At 38.2% G+C, this 20,679-nt stretch overlaps 2 protein-coding genes across 2 annotated transcripts; both read left to right on the top strand.

Annotated features, from left to right (window-relative positions):
* The first annotated feature begins 1,339 nt into the window (after window positions 1–1,339).
* lgi1b (leucine-rich, glioma inactivated 1b) lies at window positions 1,340–12,516 on the top strand. Its single transcript, XM_062442347.1, has 10 exons — window positions 1,340–1,551; window positions 1,705–1,776; window positions 3,305–3,376; window positions 3,891–3,962; window positions 6,439–6,510; window positions 7,528–7,697; window positions 8,001–8,165; window positions 8,433–8,653; window positions 9,671–9,917; window positions 10,384–12,516. The coding sequence occupies exons 1-10, from the start codon at window positions 1,340–1,342 to the stop codon at window positions 10,731–10,733; spliced, it is 1,653 nt and encodes a 550-aa protein (XP_062298331.1). The 3' UTR covers window positions 10,734–12,516.
* A 921-nt stretch (window positions 12,517–13,437) lies between these two features.
* slc35g1 (solute carrier family 35 member G1) lies at window positions 13,438–20,338 on the top strand. Its single transcript, XM_062442526.1, has 5 exons — window positions 13,438–13,868; window positions 15,775–15,955; window positions 17,759–17,893; window positions 18,181–18,377; window positions 19,204–20,338. Exons 1-5 carry the CDS (start codon window positions 13,559–13,561, stop codon window positions 19,614–19,616), a joined length of 1,236 nt encoding a protein of 411 aa, XP_062298510.1. The 5' UTR covers window positions 13,438–13,558; the 3' UTR covers window positions 19,617–20,338.
* Window positions 20,339–20,679: the final 341 nt, after the last annotated feature.

The raw sequence follows: 20,679 nt of genomic DNA, 5'->3' as shown, positions 1-20,679 counted from the left end.
AAATCCTTTAAAACTCGGATGACAATTAATACAGATGTATAAGAGGAGAACAGGTGACTTAAAAGACTGTTCAAATGAAATGGACGTTCTTCTTCTGTTGAAAAACATGAAGAATACAACATAAGACAGCCCTGAATGATTCAGGTGATATCTTTCATTCCCAATGCAGATGAAGACGGTGGATGTAGGCGTTTGAATGGGTTGCTAGATGGAAAATAAAGAGAGTATTATGCCTTTTGATAGCTATAACTGAGTTTTTTGGGTTTATAAGAGGTGACAGGGTGACAATACGAGAACAAAAGTCCAGTGTTTTATGGCGTTTCTACAACCCATTGCACTCAACAAAGCAGTCAATGTTGGATTGAAAAAAAGGACAGGAAGTGAGAAACAACTCCTACCAAGAGTATGAATGTCTGTCATCATTTGTTCAACAAAAGTGAAATTAACTGCAGCTTTATCTAAATGTATTATCTGGGCGAGAATCTGACATTCTAAAATGATAATAAATTAATTAAAACAGTTAAATTAATGCTATTCATTCCTGGGGTGCTTGTCTAATCATAATATGCTGCAGGTCATACTTGTCTTATGTCACAATATCCCTGAAATGATATATTTCATGTTTATTTTCAACCACCCAGTAATTTATCATTTTCTTGTCACGGTTAATGTCATTATTATGCCGAAGCAGGGAAGAAAAGAGGCAGCATTTGAATGAGTGAGGCAGGTGCATTTGCACAGAGCCTCATGCATAGCCACTTCCCATTAGCCATGCGCGGCTCTGAAGCGCGCATAAATAATAGCTGGCACTGCTGATAAAAAAGCGCACCTTGGGGCCTCCTCCTCCCCCCCCCCCCCCCTCTTTCCTCCATCTCTCTCTCTCTCTTTCTTCTCTCTGACGGGCTTTTTTTTCCTTTCATGGCTTCAGCATTTAGTCTACAAGACAACTTATTTGTAAGCAGATAACTAGTATAAATAGACGGATTTTTTTTTTTTACAGTGAGTTTTTATTTAGATTCTTGAAATAATTCCCTGTCATGACATGAATCTGAGCCTGTTCTCTCGTCTCATGCCCTGTCTGTCCCGCATTTGTAATCCTGCGCTTTGCAGAACGAATCCGCTGGACGGGTGCCTTCCTATTGAGACGCAAGAAGCATAGACACAAGCCTGAATCCGAGCGCAACAACGCCAGGCTTTAATCATTAAAACAACAAGACAGATAAATACTTTTTAAACATTTTTATTTAATTTTTGTCTTTTAGATCCTGTGATTCCGGAGTTACACCTCGCGGATTTTGCCGAGAAGTTGCATGTGCAGGAGTGACAGTGACAGAAGGAAATGGGATACCCGGGCAGAACGGTGAGGGGATGGAGAGGATGGAAAGTATGGACGCTCCTGGTTTGGGTGGCCGCTGTCTGTTTGGTCTTAGCAGACGGACGGAGAGTGAGGCAGCCCAGATGTCCCGCTGGATGTACCTGCACCAAAGATAATGCCCTGTGTGAGAGTGTCCGATCTGTGCCTCACACTTTCCCTTCCGACGTCGTTTCACTGTAAGTGGCCCGGCACCTCAATAGACAATTGGTTTATTGTGCAATATCACGGTCACGAGGTGAATTGTCAAAAGGCTGAATAGTTTAATATGTCTTCTGTCCCATTATATTTTCTAACACAATCACCTTTCAATATATGTTCCATCCATTCAGATCTTTTGTCAAGTCTGGATTTAATGAAATCTCTGGAGGGAGCTTTGTTCATACACCTGCCCTGCAACTGCTGTGAGTAAAGTCTATCTATCTATCTATCTATCTATCTATCTATCTATCTATCTATCTATCTATCTATCTATCTATCTATCTATCTATCTATCTATCTATCTATCTATCTATCTATCTATCTATCTATCTATCTATCTATCCATCTATCCCTCCATCCATTTATCTATCTGGTGTGTAAATCCATTTTCAGTGCTTTACAGAATTAAACAATGAGGCAGGATCTCCCCAGATGGCTTGTATGGAGGCTGATATGCAGATTTAAAGGGGGATTCTCTGTAATTGTGTCAGGATTATGCAATAGACCACATGGCTACAGCAACTAACAGCAGGGGCTGGGGGATAGAGGAGCTGTGTGTGTATATAGTGTGAGATAAATAATGAACAAGACAGCACTCAGGGAGACACAATTCAATCCACAACAATTACAAAAATTACAGCCACACAAATAATCATGCATCTATTATTATATGTGACTTGTTAGGACCAGAGACTATTGAGCAATTTATTACTGCAGACTTACAAATTAACAGCAAGGTCAGGTTTAACTGTGCTCTCTAATCGCACTTGATTTGCTTTATTGCAAGTAATAGCACGCTGTCAACTGAGCATCATTTTCTCACTGCAGAACATTTTTCTTGGCATCAGTTCCTCTGTATGCTCACATGACACTAAATCAGTCTGAACGTGCATGAACTTTAAAATGTGGGAGGTGGCTGATGCCAGAGCATGCAGCTGTGACCAGAAGGAGTGTAAATGTAATTGGGGCTGCATGGTGAATGACTGTCAAAGCCCCTTTTGTCTTTATTTATTGCCAAGGTGACCCGGAGTATCTTAACATCCATTAGAGTTCTGCTTAATGAATGGCCAACGTGAGCAGACTGTGGGTGTAAAAAATCCACCATTTCAAAATTAGATTTCCAACATTTAAAGCCTCTTTTTGAAGGACCTTTGTGGTTAAATCGCTCAATGTTTTGTAATATTGATGAGATATGTTATTTTTAGAATAGACAGTGTCCGGAATTGAACCTTTCAAATTCTCATAATACCAATTTATGAGCAGATGATACTGAGATGTGTACAAAATGTTTTTTTTAATAATATTCTTACATTACTGGTTAAAGGGTGACTCAGAAACATGTGGGAGGTGGCAACCATTTGTCTCTTTCATTCATTTAATGAAAAACATGTAGGAGTGAGCTGCCATGTCTCTGTTTTATTCATTTCATTCATTCTTGAACCACATAATGTGGGTAGAAATGCTGAATGAGTCTGTTGTCTGTTACTTTAACAGTAGATCTCATATCCTGTCTTTGTCCCTGTTTTTGACTCAGAGTTGCTGTCTTTGGTGGTTTGCAATCACAGATCACAACATTTTTCTCAATATGATTAAATAGAGTTTAAACAATTTCCCCAAATCTTAACATTATCTCTCAACTCAGTTTTGGTGTATTGAAATAGGAAGAATTTTTGAAAAACTGAGTAAATCTGAAGCTTTAAATTAGTCTCCTGTTATGTTTTTTTTTCACAGATTGTTCACAGCAAATTCCTTTGACCTAATAGATGAGGATGCGTTCCAAGGTTTACCACATCTTGAATATCTGTAAGTATTAGGACCTACTCTCTAGAAGAACTGTAATCTCTACAAATGACTGTATTTTTCTAAGCTGACACAAAAGTTACACAAATGAACATCAATCAAAGTATTACCTTGTTAAAATACTTCAGCAAAAAGGGTTCCCAAAATATTCATTATTTTCTATTTTTATTTTATTTTTGGTTTAATCTGTTGAGCATTGCATTGGGGAACAACAGTGTCCATCAACACCACACTCAAAATTAAAGAAATATTGGCATACACTGGTACTGGTAATTTTGACTTTTTTCTTTCAAAGTGAATGTACTGCAGAACTCTATTAGGAAACAGTATAATATGTACTTATACTGTATTATATATTATACTGTTATACTATATAAAAGTCCAAAACTGCAGTATTTGCACAGTGAGATGATGTGCAAGAAGTTACAGATTTCAGTTTTTTGTGTCACCTTCATATTTGTCTGGGATGCCTCTTGTTAATCTATCAAAATGCTAATGAGAATCTTCTCATTTGCAGATTCATTGAAAATAACAGGATTTCAACAATATCCCCATATGCGTTCCGGGGCCTTAAAGCACTGATACATCTGTAAGTATTCTGTTTCTGTGATGGCCATGTTACTATATTTATTAAAAAGGAACTCATTCTACTCCATCTCCCTTGTTGTTATAATTTATTGCGTCTAAATAATCCCAAATCACCAATACTTTGCAGCAGCCACTTTTATAATCTCCATTCACCATATGATCACCATGGGAAAAGGTAATGGGATATTACACCCCATGGGTATCCCAGTATAACTTGTGTATCAATTTCCTGTTTTCTCTCTCTCTGAATCACTCTGTCACTGTCAGAAGTGCAAAGCAGGCAGAAGTGCTGCAGCCAGTGGTGATGTCCAAGGTTACTGGCTGAAGGTGTCAGCTGGATCTAGCTGCTGAAGGGCAGATCAGGTTGTCTTTATATGTAGTAAAATACTAGGGTTGTTAAGGTTGATAGAAAATAATGAATGACTTTGTGACTTTAACTGTCATTATATGTTGTTGGGATAGATACAAAAATAAATGTACAGATGTGATTAACAAATATACTATAGGAAAAAAATAGCTTGTGTATGAGGTAGGTAATGTAGGGTTAGGGTTAGAATAGCACCCCATTTAAAGAAAATGATGATGATCATTTCTAAACAATGTTTTTGTAAACATTATTTCACTGTCCTGAGCTGCAAAGTCTGCCAAAACTAAAGATAGTTGAGAACGTGAGTGACCTGCAGGTCGAGACTAAATATAACTGTACTGTAACCTTAAACCGAGTGACCTATAATCTGCTCCTGAGTTTCTGACAGGCCGTTCCTAACACAGTTTGAGCATAGACAGTGCAGTGCAGCCAAATATTTGCATGCATGTGCATCTCATTATGTATGACTGGAATAATTCAATAAGAAACTGAAGCCAGGAGATGGCTAGCTTAGCATAGCATAAACACTGAAAACAGGGGAAAAATTAGCCTGGCTTTGTCCAAAGGTAATCCTGCCCTGCCCTACCCCACCCCCCTCTTAAACTCACTAATTAACATGTAATATCTTGTTTGTTTTAAATGTACCAGAGCGGGACTGTTGTTGCTGTAAGGTTGCCAGGCAACCAGCAGTAACTCCAGGAAATCACAGCGGCTGGCCAAAAGATAGTCCCCCAAATTACCCCTCATAAAACCACAACTCGTCAAACATTTGTGATCACTAGATATATTTTCTTATCATTGGACAGAGCCAGAGGTTTTCCCCACTGTTCCCAGTCTTTATGCTAAGCTTAGCTAACTCGCTCTTGGCTCCAGCTTGTTTACATATGTAGCATACAAACATCAAGATTGATCAATCTTCTCATCTAACTCTTGGCAAGAAAGTCTCCCAATGAATTCTCGATGGTTGACAATGTTACATAAATGTATTATTGATAGCCCAAGGAGTATCAAAAGGGTTCTGAATGACTTTGACATAATCATAGTGGAGCTGTAAATTTACAGTAAGTTGTAAAAATTACTGGGGGGTCTTGTCAATGAACCAGCCCATAATGAGTGTTGAGACAGCTTATATCCAACCTGTGCTTGAATTTCATTGATCTCATTGATCAAGGATTACATACATTTCAGCAGTTATTATGATGGGAAAAAGTGCAATTTTTACCTTCCTTTGTGTTAGAGAAGAGTAAATACACTTTCATACCAAAAAAAAAGGATACATAGATAATTAGCTGGTATTTTGAATACATTTTATACAGTAAAAACAAACACAAACTGCACAGACATGAGTCCTGCTTTAATCCTATCCACTCTGCTCTATCCCCATCTGTTTAGAGAATGCAGTCTTGCACAAAATAAGTAAAATGGCCTCTCTCCCTGGATAGCCGACTCTCAAATAAATAATGCAGCATTCACGAATTACACTGACATTCCATTTCATTCACATTTCCTTCCAGTTTAGAGTTCAGTCTCTCACTCACAAGGGATGTGTCTTTTGAGCTTGTTCTTCTTGGTTGGTTTTAACCGGCTGGCAAAGATATTATCCACTTGACAGTCTTAGAGCAGTGACATAAAACATGCAACAATGCTACTGCTGTTTAGTTAAAAAGTATGACCTATATAAAGGGCATCAAATACTATGTACTACATCTCCGCATAATGGATGGTCTTTAAAGAACATCAGGTTACCATTTCCCAGAAAATCTTATTCCTGCCCTCTACCCAAATGTATTGCACTTCCCTTAATCACTAATTAATTTATTCCCTTCCATTTCACAGCTAAACCTTCTTAACACCTGTTACACAATCATGCTTTGTCACCAGAGTTTTGTCAAGCATTCAGTGCTAGACCTGTGTGCTCCTTAGATTGATCCGTAATTTTATTGGGACATTAAGTTGTTTATTCTCATGTCTTCTGGGAAAAAGAACCAATGGAAAGCCTGCAATACAGTATAATGAATAAATGACTATTGTCTGTATAGAGGCAGGAGACAGTCTACCTCTAATTCAATCACATTTGTATGTATCCATTTTTTTTGTCTTTGTTCAATAGGAGTCTGGCATACAACAACCTTGAGATGCTGCCCAAAGATGTTTTCAAGGGCATGGACGCTTTGACCAAAGTGTGAGTCTGTCTTTCACGCTTGATGGTTTGTTGTGACACAGAAAATTAAGAGTGATTTATCCTGATAATTAACAATTGCTAATCATTTTGTATGTGTTTATACTTTATATGTTTAGTCTTTTAACTAGCTTTCTGATGCCTGTGTGTTTATGTCAAAGAATAAAGTTAACATATGAACTATGATTGGAAATACACAATATAGTTGGCTTGTTTGTTGTTCAGTCTAAAATAAATACATAGATTCAGAGGAAAGTGTTGTTGAAAGTTTCAGAGAAAGGATTGATGGCCACTTTTGAGTAAAATAGTCCTTTGTATTCCTCCCTCTTTTCTTAAACAATTGGACTAAATACAGTAATAATATAAGGTAATTGAGCTACAAAGGGAAGAAATTCCTTTTCAATGAAGAACGATGAAGCAGTAAAAAGTCCAGGACATTATAAGTAAAGAAGAAAGAAGTAACAGACTGTAGAAGAAGCTATTCCCTGCTGCAGGGGAAAGAAAAAAAGAAGATACAATATATGAAAGGGAGAAAAGGAAAGCTTGAGCTTGGATGCCAGCATGTCAGGTTTAATGGAAAAACAAGTCAATTACCAAAAAAAAGAATTGGATGCTGGCTTTGGTCTGACTGCTGCAATCAGCTGGAATAATGTAGGCTCCAGTGTGTGTATGATTTGTGTGGATTTGATACACACATCCAAGGTCAAGAGCAATTTAGACTAAGAGTGGGCGACGAGTGGAGACTACTCGGAAGATAGGACACTTGATGTTGTGGCTTTCCTGGAATAAAGCCAATGTGCAGCCAAGTAGGGGAGACAGTAAGCAGAAATAATAGTGATTGCAAATGAAAAGCCTTTATTCAAAATATATATTCCATACGAAGAGGTAGTGTGTCTAATATACTGATACACTACCTTTGAGTGTAACTATGTTTTTGTCAAATATTTTTTAATAATGATTCAATATATCATGCACACTAAAACTGTTATGCTACGATGTCATAATATATCTGATACATAGGGATCTGAGAGGAAACAACCTGGTATGTGACTGCAAGCTCAAGTGGCTGGTGGAGTGGATGCACCATACCAACGCCACCCTAGACCAGATCTACTGCAGCGGTCCACCCATTCACCAGGGGAAGAAGATCAATGACCTGCTGCCACACTCTTTTGACTGCATCACAGCAGGTATCATCTTCCTCTGTCTGTCCCCCTTCATAGAAGTATTACACCAACAATAGCTTTCTAGTCCCCAGTTGACTGCCTCACCCTGTCTCTCTTGTCTCCTTATTCCTGTCCTTTTCAAAACTCTCATTTCTGAGAATAAAGCCCTTGCTACATGTTTAAACTTCAAGTTTAGAATTAGGAAATCAAATCTTTGATGTTTCATAAACATGCAGACAAACATACATACATGCATGTTGTAAAACTGAACTGATTTTCTAAAGTTAAAGGGCAGAATTACAATAATTCTCATGTCACACTTTTCAGAGTTTGCCTCCTATCAGTCGCTGAAGTTTGAGTCTATTTCGGTGGAGGCCTTCACCTTTGGCAAAGATCAGTATGTTGTGTTTGCCCAACCATTTGCTGGGACATGCAGTCTCCTGGAATGGGATCATGTTGAGATGACCTTCAGAACCTATGACACCATTGAAAGTGAGTCTAAAACAAAAAAGTAAAGAGCAACATCATGTAATGGGTGAATCAGGTGTAAATGTTGCCACTTTAAGCTGCACAAGCATGATTCAATGTTAATGGACTCAGTAATGAGAGCTATTAAGTATATTAATTGTGTTGTATCACTGTGGTTAGGTGGCCTTTAAAGTTTCCAAAACAGATGCTAGTTCACTGTCTGTTATTCTTGTATTCATAATAAACTCAGCTATCAATGTTTTTTTTAATTTTTGTTCTCCTCTCATTCAGGCACTTCCACTGTGGTCTGCAAGCCCATGGTGATTGACAACCACCTCTTTGTCATTGTGGCCCAATTGTTTGGTGGCTCTCACATTTACAAACGTGACACCTCTGCCAACAAGTTCATCAAAATCCAGGGCATTGACATCCTGACGATTCGCAAACCCAACGACATCGAGACCTTTATGGTCGACGGAGAGTCGTTCTTTGTCATTGCTGACAGCTCTAAGGTTGGCTATTTTTCCTTGTCCAATTTTCAAAAGTGCTCGATTAGTGGGCAGAGCATAAACAAACATTTTATGGGAGATAGTCTTGCACAGAACAGTTTTGATGTTTACTTTTACTCCAAGCAACACCCTAAAAGTTGAAATTCCTCTCTCACGCACACACACAAAAAAAAAGTAATGAATGTAGCCACTGTGATATCACAGTGTATGGACTCGCTTTTTGATGTCTCCAGTTCTACATTTTGACTGTCGCCTTGGATTTTTTGAGCCGGAAGTGACGAGAATATTTGGACGAGAAGGTTGAGCTAACCCTAACACTAGCTGATAGCTTGGTTAGCACGGTGCGGTTAACTGAGATAATGCTAATGCTACTTTTGCTAGTAGATAACAGGCTTAAAACCATTAACCATTACATTACCTTACCAATGTTGTCACACACAGTAGCAACTTGTCAAATACAAGATAACTAAAGTATACAATGCTTTATTGTCTATTTTACTCTAAGTGGGACCATAATTTACAAAATGAACATCATGCTGAATTGAAGAAGACTTGAAACTAGCAATTGAGACCATGAAGGAAAAGTTAGTTCTGCACTGGCTTTACATTTCAGTCCTGTAGCTACCTGCTTGGATCAAAGATTTTTAATGATAGTGCTTTTTTGTAGTGCTATAGTATTTGATTCCCTTATGTTATGTAGGTGTTTTTGTTATTGTGTCCACCCATGTATGCAATACTGCTGTCCTAATCTACTCTTCTCACCACGTCAGCCATTCCTTCATTCCCCCTGATATTTCTCTCTGCAGCACGTCATTTTGTGTCTGCTCTTGCTGATTACCCTGGCATTGCCAAATGTTCGCATATGCTCTCACATATGTTTGGGGACACTCACACAAAAACATACACTTATCTTCGGCCCTGTATTCTAAAATTTGAAATCAGCCTGTTCATTTTTGCTATGTTTGTTTTTGTGGATCACTATTAGACACTTAGCTGAACTGACAGTTGGTTCTCTTGTAGGCCGGCTCCACAACAGTGTACAAATGGAACGGCAACGGGTTCTACTCTCACCAGTCACTTCACCCGTGGTTCCGAGACACCGATGTTGAATATTTGGAGATTTCCGGCAAAGCCCACCTGATCTTGTCCAGCAGCTCCCAGAGGCCAGTTGTGTACCAGTGGAACAGGAGCCAGAAACAGTTTGACCGCAGGACTGACATACCAGAGATGGAGGACGTCTTCTCCGTCAAACACTTTCGGGTCAAAGGTGAGAGGTTTATTTTTGCACAGACTAAAAGGACATTGTGTACACTGCCAGCCATCTGTAACCATATCACAGTGTCTGCCAGTGTAACTTAGTTTGTCTTTGGTACATATTCAGAGCATGGACTGTAGATGCCATTATACAGATGGTCAGGGGTGAGCAATATGATCGACAGTGAACTTTGGTCTGGGGTCAACATTTTCTTTGATGTACTTAATTTATAAAAAACATTTATGACTCACACTCTTAGCTGTAATTACATTTTGGCTCTCACTGCTCAGCATGTCATACATGTTTAATTTTAAGGTAGTGGGAGGCAATGTCATGGTCTACTGCTCGTGAATCATCACTGTGTAATATTCTCTATTTTATAAATAATTTTAAAATTACATAAACAGTTTTTTCCAGATTTAGGCCTGAGTGCAAGTAATCACCTAGACAGTCCCTTGAATCTTTGTCCTTTTCAAAGGTGACCTGTTTATATGCCTGACAAGATTCATCGGGGACTCCAAGGTGATGCGCTGGGACGGTGCCATGTTCACAGAGGTCCAGACATTTCCTTCCCGTGGCTCTATGGTGTTCCAGCCCGTCTCCATCGGCAACTGGCAGTATGCCATCCTAGGTAGCGATTATTCACTGACGCAGGTCTACCAATGGGACCCCAAGAGGGGCCAGTTTGTCCCATCTCAGGAGCTGAATATCCAGTCGCCTCGGGCATTTTCTCTGGTATCTATTGACGACCGGGTGTTCCTGTTTGCATCCAGCTTCAAGGGAAAAACTCAGATATATGAGCACCTCATGATAGATCTGAGTAATTAAATCCACCATTCATTTTGGATAAACTATATCCACTTATACCCTTGTTTCTTTGATTTTGTTAAACTTTTGAACCCATTAGAATCCACTAGCAGTTTCCACATAGATTTAAATTAAAGGAAGTTTCAAACGGAAGCTCAAATGATCTAAAAATAATGATACAATCTAGTAACTTTTGGGTTAGGTTAAATTGAGGTTAAGTGTTTGAAATCGTTTAATTGGGGGATTATTGAGTTTATTTTTTAGACATCTGACACTATACACCAGATTCCATGACAGTAAAAATTCTACATTCCCTGATGCCTATTTCAGGCAACCTGCTGCAATTCATTGTGATAAAAAACTATAAAAAATATAATTTTCTTCCTTTTTGGGAATGCCTTATTCTCCATTAAAAAATAACTCATTTCCACTTACGGTGCGAACTGACTATCTTTCAGGTTTAAAAAAAAAAGCTAACCATTGTCTGTTATTCAACCCTTGCATTATTTAAACAACAGACACACACACTTTTCCTATTCAACCTCATACTTTGTTTTTATTTCTCTTGTAGGAATTTAGTAGGAACAATCTAAAATGTGGTAGTGCTAATGATCATACAATAACAGGTTTTTTGTTTGTTTGTTTTTGTGAGAAAAAGGGGCAAAATGTGTTCAGATGATATACAGTTTTACGTATTAACAATACAGACATACAAGACAGGAACGTTTTCTTTAATTCTAACAAGGTATTTCAGGGTAATTTACTTCATGACTTCAGTGTCATAACATACATAATTCTGCACTGGAGTGTAAGCTACTATGAAGTATGTGGATGTTGTCCACAAGCCATGAGGCTGTCTGTGTAGGTTAATTTCATCTACTATCTACCATACTAAAGCTGTAGAATTAAATAACATTTCACTAGGATTTCTCAATACAGTCACAGGCATTCAAATCTCACTTTATCACTCTGTCACATTAGAGTTCTTGAGACTTAGTTGATAGATTCCTTGTAGAAGATGGGTCCACAGAATGTCTCAGAAATGCTTTTCAAATTGAAATCTAATAAAAGTTTGATGATAACACAACAGCAGCAAAATTATAGTTAGCACTGTCATACAGTATGTAGTTTGTGGCTAAATGACAAGATCTTGGAAATAATACTACCTTCCAGCAATTCTATTAGTGCAGTTTGGCAGCTAGTCAACCTGTGCTCCGTCAGTCTTTTGTAGTCACTTTACACTTATAGAAGTGACCCTAACGTGAAATGAAGAATCCACTCAACTCCTCTGTCCTGTCTACTCTATGCCCATCAGTTAAGCAAGACTGTACGCATGATGCAGACACTCATAGTGTTGCTTCCTAATGAATGACTTGCTGGAAGCGTCCCACTGTGTCACCCAACCCTCTCTCTTTCACTGCACTCTTGCCCCTTTTCTCCCTCATTGACAAAAACTATTGTTGTCTTTACTTTGCAAACTAAAAGCCAACCACTGTGCAGCACCTAGTACCTGTGCTTTCACACGGTCCTCTTATTCTGACACAAAGGAGACAGAATTCTGATAACAATTAACAACTTCACTGACAACAACTTGCCAAATATAATGTTTACGTTTTTACAATACTGTGTAAAGTAATTTATATGATATTGCTTTTTGTATGTAGAGGGGACCACACTCAATGCTTTATTTTTCATAGATTTAGAATTTAGTATAGAAAAAACAAGGATCACCTCCTTAAACGCTGTGTAACATGCTGCTTCTGCAAAACAGTATAGGCTTATTTGTGTTAGTCTTATCTAGCTAGGGAAGGATAGAGGATATCAGCAATTCCTTTGTCATCTTGTTTAATGTATTTTATGTACAGTAGTAATAAAATACTAAAATGAAAACTCAAAGATGCACTTCTTTTATTGTTGTTGCTGTTGACTCACTTGTAAAATGATGTCTTTTTTTTCATTTCTCACAACAATAGGTGTCAATTACCATTTACAGCACTCAGTTATTTACAGTACTTAGTAAATACAAATACATTCATAAACACTTACATCTTCTTATAACTACTTCATAGTGTGTTATAAACCATTTGTTAATTGTTTATATAACCTGTAGTTTATAAACACTGTAAAGGGGGACTTAAAGTTTATACATTTTTTAGTTTTTTTACAATATTGTCACAAAGGTGTTAATTCTACTTTATGTTTATTACTGTGATCGTGTTAAGTGGTGGTGGTGTACTGGGATGCATTATATTGACTAGTGTTCCTAATATTTTGCCCCCCTCATGTATGTTAATAGGGTGGACAAAATATTAGAAGACAAAAACTGAAAATGTATCAACTTCATAAATGTAGAATTTATAGCAGAGCTGTTGTATTGGATAGCATTAGATTGCACAGGTGTACCTAATAAAGAGGCCAGTGAGTTTATGTCTTCAATATACTTAATTCTAAATCTATAATGAATATGTGTGACGGTCATAAATTGTCATTTTGACTTACTATACTGTAGGTCATGGTCATGAAATACAAATTAAGGAGGTATAGTCATCCAGCCTACATAAACATATTTCATCGAGATGTTTTTTCAGCTTTTAAACTGAGTTTTGTTTCCACTAAGATACCTCAGTGTGCAACCAATAGGGAGAAACGTTGGGTAATGTTTTGGTTGTCCAGCAGAGTCGCTGCGGGTTCAGTTCTGCCCCCTGTGGGTAAAGAAACCAACGCATAGGAGTTTGTATGCTGCTGCCAAGGTTAGTCATTAACCTTGTCTTCTCAGTCACTCAGGGCACCGGAGGCGGACAGTACTGTGTCCAAGGCATGCTGCCACCCAGCCGCCACATCTTACCATGGGTGACTGTAACCACTGGACACACGAGCGGGCTTTAACCGTACCGGACGACGTGACGGTCGTGTTTCACAAAGTTGACAGCCATGGCGAGAACAGCGGCGACCTCGACGAGTGTGTCGAGGATGAGCAGACAGCGGAGAGGATTTACTTGCGAAGTAACCCTCGCCGCGTGTCCACCAGTGACTGTGAGGATGATGCCGAGGAGAAAGAGGAAGCGACAGGCAGTGAAGATTCACCGGAAGGCAGCGAGAAGAAAACGCTGTGCCCGCCGGCGTTTTGCGTTAGAAACGACCCGGCAACCCGTGAAGGTAGAAGAAAGCACGCACTTAACACACAGTTAAACGGCATGTAATTAAAGCTGCCTCATCTTCACATCAGTGTTGTTTATTAACGAACTTTGTGATGAGAAGAAGATGCAAAAAAAAAGTAAAGTGATAAGCAGCAGCCGGTGAATCAGAAATCAATGACTTCCTGCTCACGTTATACAACTGTGTAACGTCATGTATCAGTAATAATGCTGATGTCACGTGTAGGGTAATAGCCTATAAGGAGGGAAATCACAGTCACAGTCAGTTTAAATAACACATTTTATACGGTTTACACGCGCTTCCTGGTTTTAATTAGACTTACATAATGTCAGAATATGCTTTACGTCACTATTGGTCCCAAATGACCACATCATCTCTACATCATCATTATAAAATAACCTGTCTTCTTTCTTTGTAGTAAAGATCCTTGATTATTATTGTTCATAGAATACAATATTTGTATTTCTTGTGGTTGGCCTTGTCAAATTCCATATCTCTTTATTACCTTAATTACCAATAATAGTTAATATGATATCTCCTCCTTTTAATCTTTATGTATAATATGCCTATAATGTAATGCCATATCAACATCTCTTTTGCTAAATGTAGGCCTATAGCTTAGTGTTTGATAAGCCAGCTTAACCCTTGAGAGACTTAATGACTGTGCACTTTTACACTACATGAGTAAGGCCACTATCATCTATAAATAAGAGCGTTATGAGGCTTAATCAAAACATTTCTATTGATAAGCCTACTGTGTTGATGTGCACATTATGTGTTGGATATTCTCTTGCTTAATATTAGTGTCTGTTAACAAAAACAAGGTGTGAAATTGTCCTCACCTTCTACCACGAGGAAGAGATAAGATTTGGTTTCATTTTGAAATCTTACAAGGAAGTGACTGAGAAATACAGTCAGTGCACCTGCACATCAGTATAGCATAATTTACCCTTTATACCTGGTGTAGAATGACAATGAGTATTGCATTGTACTATTGCATAAATCCCCTATGTAGTTAACATGTCTATACACATCTTGACTGTGTATAAGTAGTCTCACTCCAAAAAATCATGTTAGGTTCTGTTTTGATCTCTCTCTCTTTTATCTATAATCGTAATGTCAGTTATATTTCTCCACTTCAGTTTGTTACCTAAAATGACCTGTGAATAGTTCATCGAGAGATTGTACATTTTCTGTGGATTAAAATTGCAATTGAACAGTAATTCATTATTATTTATTTCAGTGGAATTATATGGTGGTGATATATAATGTTACACAAAATCCTATTGTCCAAGTCAGTGATTGCAAGCAAATTGTAGTAGAAGTGTAGAAGTGAGTGTGCTGTAACTCTAATGTATGAATGTACACTGTAATAATCTTACCCACTAAATGAAAAAAAAACAGAACAGGAGAAAACACAAACAGAACTGATAGCACTACTCTAATATGATAACTAGAGGATGTCTTCTGCTTGGTGCAAGGTTAAAGTGAGAAGTATGGTATGGCAGGCAGACACTACATCGTGGGCAAAAGAAAGATGTCTGGGTCACCTCAGGTTGAAATGTAATCTCAGCAGGCATATCAGTTTATTGCTCTGCAGGCAGGGTTTGCAAACACTACACCTCTGTCTTGTGCAGATCTTTTGTTTGTGGTTTTTTTCAGCTGAATTTTTACCCAGGCCGCATGGAGTTCAATAACATACTCTTGGTTTCACTGCACTCTGCAGTTTCTGTATCAACATGACTTAAATGAAATATAGACTATAGTAAATATGGTGCCCCTCCTGTAGGGCCCCTTTCTCTCTTTTTCTTCTCTCATATCTACCTTTTTTTTATTTCTCCACACTCAATCATGTGTTTTTGTTCACTCTCTGCCTTTATTTGTTCTTTGTTTTTTCTCTCCACAGGCCCAGAGAAACCAAAGAAATGTCCAGGTCTTGGTTTGTTCTATGCTTTCTTGTCCACAGTTTTCTTCTCCATCATTGCTCTCTTGGTAAAAACCATCGAGGGAATCCATGCCATAGAGATCAGCGCCATACGCTGCTTCTTCCAGATGCTCTTTACTATGCCGTTACTCATCTACCACAAGTAAGCATGATTTAGAAACTCAAGCATGTCATTTCCCACCGTTAGACAGTTTAACTTGAATACCAACTGGAAGATTTACAAATTCTGTATATGCAATTATGAGAGCTATGTTTACACTCCCAAGCAGTATGTATGTCAAACCAGCAATTTACATGTTTTGAGGTGATTAGGTGCATATCCTATCCAGTAATTTACCTTTGTGGATTCCTGTATTTGTGCTCATGCCTTACCACCCACTTCACGGGCAAGTATTCTGGCTTAACGCACACGTTGATATAAACAAATTTAAGGCTGGAGTGCAGGACTTTTTCATATAAATGAACTTCTGTTACATTCAAGTCCTGGTAAATGAATCTACACAATGCTGAATAAGCCTTTAACCACCAGATAAATCTCTCTGTTTTTCACAATAAACAGAGTTCTTAAATCTGGTGTCTGGTGTGACATTCCCACGCAGGCACACCAGTAGTGATGCATTTCATGTCAACCAGCAAAGATTGGTTTTCCCTGAGATTTGCCGGGGAAATTACATCATGTTAGACATTCTGACAGGACACAAGGCTTACCTGGCATGCATGTAATCATTTTTTTCCAAAAATAACCATTTAGATATCCAATATGTGGTCAGTTTATTGAAATAATGCCAATTTCCAAATTTGCTCCAATGTTTTCGAAGATATGAGGAACCATTAGCTAGATGAGACCAGCCAGGCGGCATACGTCATGAAGCACATGTCGTCAATGTTTTTGTAATTACTCTCGCTGCCAGACAGGGGAGACAAAAGATCCCCCCTGCGAGTTTAGGTCGTCAAAATATTGTGAGAGAAATTTATTATCATCCTCTGTCCTCATTTTGAACATTAACTTCCCATATTGATGGGAAGATGTCTTTAATTCTGTTTTTTATTTTCCAAAAAGTTTTATATTTTTTATATGCTCACAAATTACATTTAGGTACATATCCGAATGGATGTACAAATTAGCAATAGCCATTTTTACATGACAATGCTGTTAAAATCCTTACTCAAGTGCAATGAAACTAAATTCCTTAAATAAAACACTTTTTCAATGGAATACTGTAAAATATGTAATGTGAAGTTGTAACCAAGACACTTGCATGTTTTGAAAATGACGTCTAGTATTTCCCCATGAACTTTATTCAGAAAACAGTACGACCCAGTTCAAAATCAAATTAGCCATGTTAATCTATTACATCACCATAGGACACCCCAACCAACAAAAGTAAAACACAAATAATCCAAATAACTGAAGTACTAAAAGAGAGTATAATAATGTAAGGAAGAGAAAGACAATAATTACTTTTTTCTCTCTGACCATTTATTTCACCACCTTGTTGTGATTCTCTAAGTATTGGGAGATCAAACTTATCTTAAAGTGCAGAGACAAATATCCTCAAAAAAGCCCACTCTTGTCTGTTGATAAGGTTATGGTTTTATTACTGGATCGAGAATTGGTTTTGAATAGAGGAGTGATTCAGAATGGCAAAAAATTGAGATTATACCAAAAGACTACCACCTGTACTTCTATCCATTCACCAACCTGTCCATCCATCTGTCCATTTGTCCATCATCATTTACCTTCCTCTTTTCTTTTTTTTTTTTACATGAATCTACCACCAACAAATGTGTCTCCGCTCCTCCTTTTTCAGCCCCACCCATGCATGCATGCATGCATCCATCCATCTACACATGCATTTGTCATCTCTCTTTCTAGAAAGCACATTGTCAGTCTAATCATCCATCCATCCATTCATCCATCATCCTCATATCTCTGCTCCTCCAGGACAGGTTTCCTTGGTCCCAGAGATAAACGTATATATCTGGTGCTGCGGGGTTTCATTGGTTCCAATGCCATGATCCTGCTCTACTATGCCGTTCAGCAGATGCCGCTAGCAGATGCCACTGTCATTATGTTCAGGTGAGAGTAGTAGGAATTTAATCGATTGTGGATCCATACAGATTATACTAACACTGCAAACCATTAATCTGCCTCTCATGCTCATTCTTTCATCTCCCTCCTCCAACATTTTTCTCGTTACCTTTGATTATCTCTCTCCCATGTTCTTTGTCAGTAATTCTTTAAGACAACAATCATCATTCCTCACTGTTTTCTCTCGACTTCCCTCTATTCTTTATTTATTTCATTGTACCTATATTGATGTCTTTCTTTTAAACCTGTTCTTTCATTGTCCATTGACCCCTCAGTAACCCAGTCTTTACCTCGCTTCTGGCCTGGATTTTCCTGAAGGAGAGATGTACAATCTGGGACTGTGTCTTCACTGTATTTACCCTCTCTGGAGTCATCCTCATCGCCCGACCACCATTCCTCTTTGGCGAGCATGTCGGTGGCATTGAGGGCAACTACACTAATCACATCAAGGGGACTATTGCTGCCTTTGCAGGTCAGAGGATGACTCTGAAGATGATATATGTTGTATTTTTTAGACCATAATGTATCAGTTACAGGAAGCTTACAAGTCTTGTTGTAGCCTGCCTCCATTAGCTACTCCCCATGTGGGCTCTTTACAATATCAAAGAGGGACATTAGCCACTCTGCTAGAAGTCTTATTTTAGCCACTTGCATTTGGAGCTGGTCTGCTGGAGTTGCTAGTTCAATGGCATAGTCATGATCCCTCACTGGCTTCCCATCTGCAGACAATGTTAATTTTTTTAATTCAATCACCCAACTGAATTGAACCCTTGTCCCTAAGCTGCAGTTTTATTCATTAGATTTTAAATCACATTACCGCAACTCATGGATCTGGCTGGTGATTAGCGTTGTAATCCTTCCAACACTCGTTTGTGAATAACCCTGTTTTGACAACAAATGTGCAAGAGCAACATTGCACAGTTAAAGGACATTACAAGGACAATATGTTCACCAGGTTCATCAAAATTAAACATTGACCTCTAATGTGTTGACCTCTACAATACACAACAAGTAGCATTTTGGCATTCACAGGATGGAATGCCATTTTCCCTACAGAGAAAAATGGAGGAAAAGTTAATTTCGTGCATCTCTTAATTTTGGGAGATATAGTCCTAACAAGTTTCAGTCAATTTGTTGTTAATTAACTTAAATAATTCTATAATTTCTATGACAGATACATGACGTAGCTGTGAAGCAGTAGATTTGAAAATATGTTGTACTTGTGCTTTCAATTTGTTGATTATTCTGCTGATTGGTGCATTCATTTGATCTCCTTTTTTTTTTTTTTTAATTCTTAGGAGCACTTGCGGCAGCTTTTACATTTGTTGTCCTTCGCAAGATGGGGAAAAGTGTCCATTACTACCTCTCAGTCTGGTACTATGCTGTCATCGGTTTCATTGAGTGCGTCATCACTGTTTCCGTCCTTGGGGAATGGAAAATCCCATACTGTGGCTGCGATCGCTGGAAGCTGATGTTGATCGCAGTCCTAGGTATTGCTGGCCAGACCTTCCTCACGAAAGCCCTGCAGATTGAGAAGGCTGGACTCGTGGCCCTGATGAGGACTGTGGATGTGGTGCTGGCTTTCTTCTACCAGTTTGTTTTCTTTAACCGTGCACCGACCTGGTGGAGCCTTGGAGGGGCGCTGTGCGTGGTGGTGAGCACCAGTGGAGTAGCACTTAGGAAGTGGTACACCAACACTCACAAGGGCTGAGCAGGAGGAGAAACTTAGAATACTTTAGTATTACTATTTATTCTTTTTTCACTATCATATGTGCTTGATTCATTCTGTATTTTACTTGTTATTTACATGCAAACCTGTGAGGAGGTTTACGTTCTTTGGTGAAGTAAAACAGAAATATAGAGGGATAATCTAATAGGGGCCAGTTATGAGCTTGTGATAGTTTTTAAGTGCAGTCGTTATATCTATTCATATTGATTCTTGAGAATCAACATGCATAATTTATTGTTATGCAATTGTTATGAGAACAGCAGTTGAACCTTGCTACCCCAAATCTCTTGCTGCTCCCCTGGAGCCTGTGTAGCTAATTCTAACTAGCTAACATATCCTGTTTACCCTTTGATAAAATGTACACTGCCTAAATGGGGTGAATGCATAATTTCACTCTAACGAAGCAGTTTAATAAATGATATCCTCAGATCCATTTTCCCTCTGCTTTAACCTTGAATGAAATAGCCAAAGAAAGAGTTATATTGCATTGGGACCATTCAGACTGTGTCAAATAACTCAGCGATCATAGTATACTATAAAAGTACATGGCTTGCATATACTTTACTATACTATACTGTTGTGACCGTATGTTTCATTGTATGTAATAGGCACTATCAAAGAAGTATCTGCAAAAAATATTTCCTATAGCTGTGGTGCTTAGAATACAGCTACAATCACTTTGTCATCTGCATTAAGACAAGATATATACGATGCAAACCAAATAAGAAGTATTAGCACTTCAGACATCAGATTCATTGAAGTTTTTTTTAGCAAATATAAAGCATATATTATAAAGATATTGTCAGCTAACATATTAATAAAACTAGAAATCACACTTCTAAAATTAATTCAAAAACAGGGTCATGCTGTAGGATTCTCTCAGGGATCTCCCGCCTAACTACTTCTAATGCCCATATTTAAATTCTTAACTAATCCATGAAGAATTTATTCCACACTGATCTTTCTTTCATAATTGCATTTTTCCCTTGATATATCAATCTATGATAAGCTCATGTATTTTATTATCCAATACATGGATCTGATA

The sequence above is a fragment of the Scomber scombrus genome, chromosome 21 (genome assembly GCF_963691925.1).
Source record: "Scomber scombrus chromosome 21, fScoSco1.1, whole genome shotgun sequence".
Classification (NCBI taxonomy): domain Eukaryota; kingdom Metazoa; phylum Chordata; class Actinopteri; order Scombriformes; family Scombridae; genus Scomber; species Scomber scombrus.
Note: the sequence above shows the minus strand (reverse complement) of the source record. Positions and strands in the feature narration are given on the sequence as shown.

Coding starts and splice junctions, on each gene's coding strand:
- lgi1b (XM_062442347.1), top strand. CDS start 1,340: ATGGGATACCCGGGCAGAACGGTGAGGGGATGGAGAGGATGGAAAGTA. Junction 3,963..6,438: donor CTTAAAGCACTGATACATCT/GTAAGTATTCTG, acceptor TTTGTTCAATAG/GAGTCTGGCATACAACAACC. Junction 7,698..8,000: donor TTTTGACTGCATCACAGCAG/GTATCATCTTCC, acceptor CACACTTTTCAG/AGTTTGCCTCCTATCAGTCG.
- slc35g1 (XM_062442526.1), top strand. CDS start 13,559: ATGGGTGACTGTAACCACTGGACACACGAGCGGGCTTTAACCGTACCG. Junction 15,956..17,758: donor CCGTTACTCATCTACCACAA/GTAAGCATGATT, acceptor CTGCTCCTCCAG/GACAGGTTTCCTTGGTCCCA. Junction 18,378..19,203: donor GACTATTGCTGCCTTTGCAG/GTCAGAGGATGA, acceptor TTTAATTCTTAG/GAGCACTTGCGGCAGCTTTT.